Source organism: Miscanthus floridulus, chromosome 2, assembly GCF_019320115.1.
Source record: "Miscanthus floridulus cultivar M001 chromosome 2, ASM1932011v1, whole genome shotgun sequence".
Taxonomy (NCBI): Eukaryota; Viridiplantae; Streptophyta; class Magnoliopsida; order Poales; family Poaceae; genus Miscanthus; species Miscanthus floridulus.
In genome coordinates, this window is record NC_089581.1 from 37,841,280 (window position 1) to 37,850,420 (window position 9,141).

Sequence of the window (9,141 nt, forward strand, 5' to 3'; positions counted from 1 at the left end):
TTAACAAACAACAAAGCCGGTGCGAGGAGCACATGATGAGGTACTGGGTAACGCCAGCGCCACCCACACCACACAAACGACAGAAGAACAAGAGTGGTAAGGTACCGGCAGCAGTGGCAGGTCTTGGCAGCAAGCTGGCCGCTAAGGCCTTGTTTAAATCCATGGTGTAAAGTTTTGGGTGTCATATGGGGGTGTCGCATGGGGTGTTCGGATACTAATAAAAAAACAAATTACAGAATCCATTAGTAATCCGCGAGATGAATTTATTAGGCCTAATTAATCTATTATTAGCACATGTGTTACTATAGCACCACATTGTTAAATCATGGACTAATTAGGCTTAAAATATTCTTCTCGCAAATTAGTCACAAATTGTGTAATTATTTATTTTTTTAGTTTATATTTAATACTCTATGCATATGTCTAAACATTTAATGGGATAGGAAGTAAACTTTAGGTGAAACACCTAAACCAGACCTGAATTCCTGAGGCGGCTACAGATTGGTCCCTACCATGCATGCATCATATCGACCACATGGACATGCATCATGGATCGGATGCTCCTGACGACCGTGACAGTCGGCTGGCTCGCTCGGACCATCCATCGACTTTGGTGGCCGTCGCTCGACTCGAGTACGTGCGTCGTGCCTGCGGTTTCGCAGCACCTGCCGTATCTTCTGCCCACGTGGCATTCCGGTCCGGCGTCTGCGGGAACCTGGTCTGGGCTGCTGCTGACCTGTTGGGCTGTGGCGAACAAGATCTAGAGGCATCTCGGCCCGTGAACATTGCTCTAGTCTTTTTTTTTTTGTGTGAATTAACATTGCTCTAGTCACGACATGGTTATATGGCCGGTTAGATATTTTAGGAATTGAAATACATACAATCTCCTAAAGTATGCCTATCGGCCAATGCAATTGAATCATTGCGTGAGTTATTTTCCGCTTTCAGGAAGAATCGGATTAACAGAGTTCTAATCTCAGTTCTCAGACGGTGGGACGCGACCACAATTTGTTTGGAAAGTAAAAGAAACGGAACGAAAGAAAACACTTCGCTCTTTTAAAAAATAAATAAAAAACTTTGCATCTTTCAGATTTATGAATAATTTATGGCCCTACAAACTCAGTGTTCAGCATCCACTCACAGACAAACACAGCAGTACAAAAGGCTAAAGCAACCAGTACCAGCAATACACAAGACCAACGGTGGTACACTCTGGTGTTATGTTCTACCAGCAAAGCCATGGGAATCATGCCTTAACGCACCAACAGACATGCTGCGAACACTCTCACAAGAAGATATGCTGGGCAAGCGAGCAGCAAGTGATAAGCCACATAAACAACGCACATGGACACCTTCCGTCTCTGTTGCACAGCGCCCAACATATATCTTGCAAGCACTCCAACACAGAGATGAGAGAAGAAATATGTTACAAACACAGTTTAATCGACTACACAATGCTGCAGTCAAACCTGCAGAGGCAACTGATAAGCTTAGCCTCACCTACTGTCAGTGCACGGCGTGTTGGGACAACTTCAATTGTCAGCACATCAGACTACAGCTGCCAGTGGTTTCATCCTTCTAGGGAGGAGTTGTGGTCTTTAGCCTTGGAACAGTGAAATTTGGCGGGAGGAGCACAGGTGACACAGTATATTCTAACTATTAAAGTAGATGCTAAGCATATTCTAGATACTAAGATAGAAGCTGGTTATAACTTTAACAAACTCACAGTTTAACTAGATAGACAGGTAACTAAATAACTTAGAAAGAAGCACTTAGGCTTAACTCTCAATCTCCACCTGACTTTCAAACTTCTTCAGTTTTTCCTGGCATTATGAGAGAAGGTAAAAAATCGGTGAGATGGACAATATGAAATCCACAATGGTCCAGGCAAACTAAACTCATGTATTTGTAATTACCTTTAGCTCAGTATTTTCAGCAACCAAATTCGAAATACAACTTTTGAAGACCTCCAAATCATCCTCAGAAAGTTCTGGTTTGAGCACACAAGGGAAGGTTTGACTTTAAATTCCAAAATAATACGTTGAAATCTCAAAATGCAACATGGAGATGCAGCGAACAACTCAATATACGGGGTGCCAACATATACTTTATCTTTTCAACAGACACTGTAAACGACATGGAAAATACTGCACAAATCCAATTGGATCGACACAACTGTAAAGCCCAATTAGGTGGGAGAAATAACCGACATTCAAGTTCTTGACAAATAAACTATTTTGTTGTACAAGTCTAGGCGATGTAAGATCCAAAAGTAAATAAAATAATGCACATGGCATAGTCAACAACAGTTGGAATCTCAAACTGCAACGTGGAGATGTAGTTAACATACAAGGTGTCAACTTCTAGTGTGGTGACCGTTTTACAACCATGTAATCTTAAGAAGTTAAGAGACAACTCTAAGCTACACAATGCACAGCAGAAACTAAGCTACACAATGCACAGCAGAAACAAATAGAGATGAAGTTTTTTTTCATTCTTATTCTTATAGTAGCAGCAAAAGTAGGCTTAGGAACAGTAGGTGACAACGAAGGGCCATAGAAAGCAGAACGAAATTGGCACAGATTGTATATACCTAAAGAGGACAAACTAACTTCACCAATCGAGATTCGAGAGAGTGCAATCACACAGAAAGGAGCCAACTGTTACTATGAAAGAGTTCCTAATCATAAACAACGAATATGAACTGAAACCCACGAAGCGAAGATAATGTTTTCCATTACTACGCTAGAATTACTCAACAAAAAGCAGGTTTCACTATACAATGCCTGTGGCAGTAGTAGCCACGGTAGCCGCGAGAATCAATCAAGTATTTTAAACGCACACCAGTATCAAGATAACGATGAAACCCAAAGAGGAACAGTCGAAGCTGGGGCCAAGGAACTTGGTTCCTCTCCTTCTTACTAAAGATTAGCATGCAGCCCGCGTGCTTTCGGCCCGGTCCGAAGCACGGTTGCATGGCCCGGTCCGAAAACGGCCCGGCCCGTACGCGACCGTGCCTCGTGCCGGCCCGGTGCCCGCTGCAGGCCGTGCTTGGGCTGTCAACAAGGCACGCCGTGCGGCACGGCCCGGCCCGTTTTTCTAGGGTTGGCCCGGTAGGGCCCGGTAAGCCGGGGGGCTATATAAGCCAGCCGGCCGTCCCCCCCGCGCGGCCGCGCCTCATTTCCCTCCCCCGGCCGCCGCAACCGTTCCCCACCGCGAAACCCTAGATCCCACCCCACCTCGCCTGCTCGTCCCGCCTTGCGCCGCCGCCCACCGCTCGCCGCTCGACGCCGGCAAGGACTCCAAGATCCACCGCTCGCCGCTCGTCCTGCACTCCGACAAGGTCTCCACCGCCGGATCTTGGAGATCTTGGAGCTCTCCCTTCTGAGCCGTCTCCACCGCCGGATCTTGCTCTCCTTTCTCGTCATCTTCCTAGTCTCCGGCCGTATCCTGAGCTCTCGTACTGTCTTCTTCCTTCTCCCTCCCTCTCTCTCTCTGACCGGCAAGGTCTTCACCACCGTGCAACTTGTTTGTCACCGTCTGTCGGGGAGTGGTGCCGCTGCCGCTCGTCTTCTTCTCCGTCTCTCCGGCGCCGGGCTCCGGCTCCATGCAGGTAAGCTGATCTCCACGCCTCCAGCCCTCCACCTCCACTCTAACCCTAGATCTAGCCCGTAGCCTTGAATCTTGATCTATTCTAACCTCTCTGCTCTCTCTCTCTCTCTCTCTCTCTCTCTGACTCTCTGTTTTCTTTTTGCATTGCAGGTCACCGGCGTTAGCTGGTGCCGCTAGATCCGTTGAGGAACGGTGCCGAGAGCTGAAGAAGAGGCTGTGCGGTAGCCATGGCCGGCTCTGGTGACGACGATGGTCCAACCATCAATGACGAGCTCAGGTCGTTGGGCCAGATCCCCGACGACGAAGACGACATGGGCGATGCTGCTCATCTCTTGTTCGGTAGGAGTGCTCCTCCGACCAACCGAGATGATGGTGCTGATGGTGGTGCGCCGGCGGCTAGTGCTGCTGCTGGTGCGTCGGCGGCGGCCCCTAGTGATGCAGCTTCACTCGCTTCGTCCACCACTGGTACTGGTAAGCGGCGCTCCCCTGTGTGGGCTGACTTCGAGGAAGTCAAAGAGGTAGTGGATGGTGAGCAGGTTGTTTCTGCTATTTGCAAGCTTTGTCGTCATCGTTTGTCTGGTAAATCTGCTAATGGCACTGGTCACTTAAAAAGACATCTAATATCCTGTAAAAAGAAAGTTGATAGGGCTAATGCTGTTCAAAGTAGGCTTGCTTTAAACCCTGATGGATCTTATAGAAACTGGGAGTATAAGCCTGATGTTGCTAGGCATGAGCTGATTCGTTTGATTGCTAGATTGGATCTGCCTTTGTCTATTGCTGATAATGATGCTTGGGATGATTACATTCAGCGTGCTCACAATCCTAGATATAAGAGGGTCACTAGATTTAGCACAGCTAGAGATCTGTCTAAGCTATACAATGAAAAAATGTTGCACCTTAAAGCTGCTGTTATGCCTGGTGTGTCTTCTGTTTGTTTGACATCTGATATCTGGTCTGGTAATGCTAAGGAAGATTATATTGCTGTTGTTGCTCACTACATTACTTCTGATTGGGAACTTAAGAAATCTGTTATTGGTTTTAAACTGATTGAAGTGAGTCATAATGGCATTAACATTGCTGAATGTATCTCTGGTGTGCTTAGAGATTGGGGCCTGCTTGACAAAGTTTTCTCTGTTAGTCTTGATAATGCATCTTCTAATACAACTGCTATGCTTGCTTTGACCCCTTTGCTTGATGGTTACCTGGGCTATGATGTTGATCCTTCTGATCATACTAAAAAGGTGTATCATGTTGTGCATCAGCGATGTGCTTGCCATATAATTAACTTGATTGTTAAATCTGGTTTGAAAAGGCTTAAACCTTGCATAGAGATTTTTAGAACTGCAATTAACTTCCTAAATTCATCTAATCAGCGCATTGCTCAATTCAAGGAATACTGCCAAGCTAAGGGGATGCGTCCTCGTAAGTTTTGTTTGGATATGGATGTTAGATGGAACTCAACCTATCTTATGCTTAAACATTTAATGCCATATAGAACTGTATTTTCTGTGTTCATTAATCTTCAGTTTGGCTATCCTCTGTTGGTTGAACAGCACTGGTACATTGCTGAAAAGGTGTTGCAGTTTCTTGAATTGTTCTATGATTCAACTGTTGCTCTGTCTGGTGTTTATTACCCTACTAGTCCTTTGGTACTGCATCACATACTTGAGATTGCTAGCCACCTGCATGACTATGAACATGATTCTAATCTATGTAATGTTGTTGCTCCAATGAAGGCTAAATTTCTTAAATACTGGAAACATGTGCCACTGTTATATGCATTTGCTTTTGTTCTGGACCCAAGGGCTAAGATGAGAGGTTTGCAGAATGTGCTTGACTTGCTTGCTCAGAGTAACAATATGAGTTACATTGATTATCTTGCTGAGGTCAAATTTGAGTTGCATAAACTGTATGACAAGTATGAATCTAAGTTTGGTGCAGCTAGGCCAGCTAGGACCACCCATCCATCTGGATTGACAGGTAAGAGGAAGCAGGCATGGGGCAAAATATTTGGAGGATCAGTTTCTTCTGGTCCTTCAAGTACTGCTGGATCATCTGCTGTGCCTCCTGGTCTCTCTGAGCTCACTGTTTACCTTGACAGTGACAATGTTGTGGCCTATGATGATGATTTTGATGTCCTGAATTGGTGGCATGAGCATAAACTAACCTTCCCAGTTCTCTGTACAATGGCTAAAGATATTATGTCTGTCCCTGTTTCAACAACTTCTTCGGAGTCTTGCTTTAGTCTTACTGGCAGGATCATTGAGGAGCGCCGACGTCGATTGGGACCAGACACTGTGGAGATGTTGATCTACGTGAAGGACTGGGAGCTTGGTGAAGAGAAGGGACAGCATACAGTGGAGGATGAGGAGTATGAAGACTACTTCAAGAATCAGTTTCTAGATCATGACTCTGGTGCTAGTGGAATAACCACTTAGGCAGTTAGTGAGAGTGAGGCATTGAGTCTGAGTGAGAGAAGACATTTGAGACACTTGGTTTGTAATAACTTTGAACAATTGAACCATTCAATAATGAGCTGGCCGTACTCTTTTCCTTTGTAGGGTTTTATCTCACGAGGTGTGAGTTTTACCTACAAAGGTTTTTAATGAGGCGGCATTGCACGAACAGCTCAAGTTTAAACATATTTGGCTTCCATTTGCTCTATTGTGAACTGATGAAATGTGATTATGTGAACTTGTGACTTGTGAGCTATAGCTATGATATCAAGTATGAAATGTGAATTCTGAAATGTTTTTGTGATTTGTGAACTTGTCAATTGTGAAAATGAATTTGATACATGTCCTGAACTGTAGATCTGTTGAAATGAATTTGAAAAAGGTGTTTTTTAAACAGCGGGCCACGGGCTGGCCTGATGTCTTAATGGGCCCCGTGCTGAACGGGCTGGCACGGCCTGTAAATCGGCCCACGGACCGTGCCTGGGCCTGCAAGCAAACACGGTGTCCCATTGGGGCACGGCCCGGCGGCACGCCGTGCCAATCAGGCCCGTGCCCTTACGGGCCGTGCCTAGCCCGGGCCCGGGCCGGGCCGTGCCGGGCCGGCCCGTTGCTCAACTTTACTTCTTACCTGCAAGCTTCCGGTAACAGTGAATCTGAAGCTCCTTGCCGCCAAGACGCACCGCCGTCTCAGCCTCACCGACTCGCTTGCGGAGCTCCTCGTCCTTACAGATCTAGAAATAGAGATGGCGGAAAGGGAAAAGAAAAGAAAAAGGAAAAGAAAACCTAGCGCGCGTCAGCGGCGGCGGAGAGCTGGCCTTCCCCGAATCCAATCACAAAGAGGAATAACCCGCAGACCGAGACTGGAATCGTTCCTACCTGCTGGAGGCGGGCCTGGGAGATCTCCTCCCGCTTGCGGCAGCAGCTCTGCAGGAACTGGAGCTCGGTGATGAGGTGATCGCGCTCGACGGAGAGCTCCTCGGCCTGCGCGTACGCCTGGTGCAGCATCTTCATGAGGCGGTCGTAAGCGTGGCGCCACGCGCGCAGGTAGACCTGGGCCGGAGCGGGCGTGGGTGCGGGTGCCAGCGCGCCGTCGTCGTCTCTGGCCATGGAAATCCGCTCGAATGGAGAGTAGAGGGAGGCGGAGCTAGCCGTCGAGTGTAGTGTGTCATGGACAAACCATCCTTGAGATGTCCCAGAGAGGGGGGGAGGGGGGGGGGGGGACTCTTTTCCAGAGCGCCAGGAATGGGCCGGTTTTGCCAGAGAGCCAGGTCTTCTTGACGTATGGGCGTCACTGGCCTCATGGACTTGGATGCCTGAATGAGTCGTTTGGTCAGTGTAGATGAGACGTGCAGGCCCGGCTGCTCGTCGTGAGCCTCTCCCAGTAAAGAGCCTCCTCGTGTAACCGACTCAGTTAGCACACGAGCTGAATAAATGAAAGCCCACAGATGTCAGATGTGTGGTGGATGCACGCACTATAGTTCGTTTTTTTTTTTTTGTTTATTATTACTTTCTTGTCCGACTGAAGCAGGAACACACGCGACAGCATTATATGGTCGGTCGGCCTCGGCCGTCACCTCTATGGCTCTATGTCCCGAGCTTAGAATGATGCTCTTCGCCTTTGTCCGTCCGTCCGGCCGCTGTCGACTCTGCGCAAGGGTCAAAAGCCCAGAAGCATGGACGAGCCAAAAATAAAAGAGAGACGACCATGCATGCATGCGCGCGCCCACGATCGACGACCAGCGTAGTACGTTGTCGGCCAATGCAATGCAACCCACGGCGCGCGCACTGCGTCCTCTCGGTGCGCCGTATATAGCGCTCGACACGTAGAGATCGGCGGCTCCCTCCTGTAGAGATCGCCGGATGATCGCGACGGGACGCCGAAGCCCCACCGGACGTTGTCGTCGTACCTCCGACGACGACGGCTCGAAATGAGGTGAGGCACCGCGCCAGTCATGGTGCTCGTGCTTGACAGCGCGCTCACTCCTGCTGGCTGCTGCAGTCATCTTGCCGACTGGACTGCCACTTCCATGGTACTGTTTCAGCGAAGAAACAGTGTTTTTCTCTCACAACAAATCAGTAAACCGGACTTTCAACCATGATTTTTCAGCGAAACGAACAGGACCTAGGTCTACATGCGCATCCACTAGGAAACGGGGTCCACACTTGCCATGCCATCCACCAACCAGGCCGGTCGCTCCCCGCCGCCCGCTATAAATGAGTGGCCGCCGGCCGCTCTCCTCGCAGTCTCGCACACACTCCCCAGCAGCAGCCTAGCTCAACTCCAGCTCTCTGCCGCATTGTGCGCAAGCAAACTGAACCGCAAACGTGGGGGTGAGGCAGCTGGCCCGGTGGCTCTCTCGCGTCGCGGACTCCTCGGCGTCGCCAGCGGAGGAGCGGCGGGGCGGCGTCGACAAGGCTTCGCGCGCGGCTCCGCGGCGGCGGTGCCCGAGGGCCACGTGCCGGTGCACGTCGGGGAGGGGTCGGACGGCGAGGCGGAGCGGTTCCTCGTGCGGGCCGAGCTGCTGGGCCGCCCGGCGCCGGCGAACTTCCTGGGCCGTGCTGCCTAGCAGTAGCTTGGGCAGTATTTGAGCTTATTTTCTTCTTCTTCTTCTTTTACCTTGTGTTATATAGCTCGCTTGAAACATTAAGAACATGTTTATTGGATCACTTAGAGTTAAAAAATTAATCTAAATTAGCTCGAGTTAAATAGCTAGGTGGCTAATAACTAGTTGAAGGTTTGTCTAACGCCTATTAGCTCTCTTTGTTTGAATGCAAAGAAGTTGTTTTTAATTAAATTTTAGCTAACTAACCATTAACCATTGTATCCAACAAGCTTTAAGCAGGAGGTAGTGTACGTATAAGTATAACCCCGTGATGGGAGGCTAAGCGGTTTCTGATGCACGGCCAATATTAAATAGCAAACGTGTTCGTATGTTTCAAGAAACTAATATGTCTTAGAATCGAACTTTATTGTACCTCGTATGAGGATGGACCGTGAATCAAGTCACATAGGAACACACAAGATACGATGGCATTTTGGAAAATAAAAAGAAAAACAAACTGAAGAATCACT

The 9,141-nt window shown here is 48.4% G+C and overlaps 2 protein-coding genes across 2 annotated transcripts; one reads left to right on the forward strand and one right to left on the reverse strand.

Annotated features, from left to right (window-relative positions):
• Window positions 1-1,778: 1,778 nt before the first annotated feature.
• LOC136536365 (uncharacterized) lies at window positions 1,779-7,175 on the reverse strand. Its single transcript, XM_066528687.1, has 4 exons — window positions 6,945-7,175; window positions 6,697-6,799; window positions 1,917-1,990; window positions 1,779-1,823 (listed from the first exon to the last, which is right to left on the reverse strand). The coding sequence occupies exons 1-4, from the start codon at window positions 7,173-7,175 to the stop codon at window positions 1,779-1,781; spliced, it is 453 nt and encodes a 150-aa protein (XP_066384784.1).
• LOC136538494 (zinc finger BED domain-containing protein RICESLEEPER 2-like) lies at window positions 2,929-6,265 on the forward strand. The gene is made up of 2 exons (XM_066530451.1): window positions 2,929-3,613; window positions 3,763-6,265. The coding sequence occupies exon 2, from the start codon at window positions 3,840-3,842 to the stop codon at window positions 6,048-6,050; it is 2,211 nt and encodes a 736-aa protein (XP_066386548.1). The 5' UTR covers window positions 2,929-3,613; window positions 3,763-3,839; the 3' UTR covers window positions 6,051-6,265.
• Window positions 7,176-9,141: the final 1,966 nt, after the last annotated feature.

Bases quoted from the DNA above. Each gene is read 5' to 3' on its own strand.
- LOC136538494 (XM_066530451.1), top strand. From the start codon at position 3,840: ATGGCCGGCTCTGGTGACGACGATGGTCCAACCATCAATGACGAGCTC.
- LOC136536365 (XM_066528687.1), bottom strand. From the start codon at position 7,175: ATGGCCAGAGACGACGACGGCGCGCTGGCACCCGCACCCACGCCCGCT. The intron at 1,991-6,696 runs GTAAGAAGTAAA...TGCTCAAACCAG, and splicing joins CTGTTACCGGAAGCTTGCAG to AACTTTCTGAGGATGATTTG. The intron at 1,824-1,916 runs GTAATTACAAAT...TCATAATGCCAG, and splicing joins CTGAAAATACTGAGCTAAAG to GAAAAACTGAAGAAGTTTGA.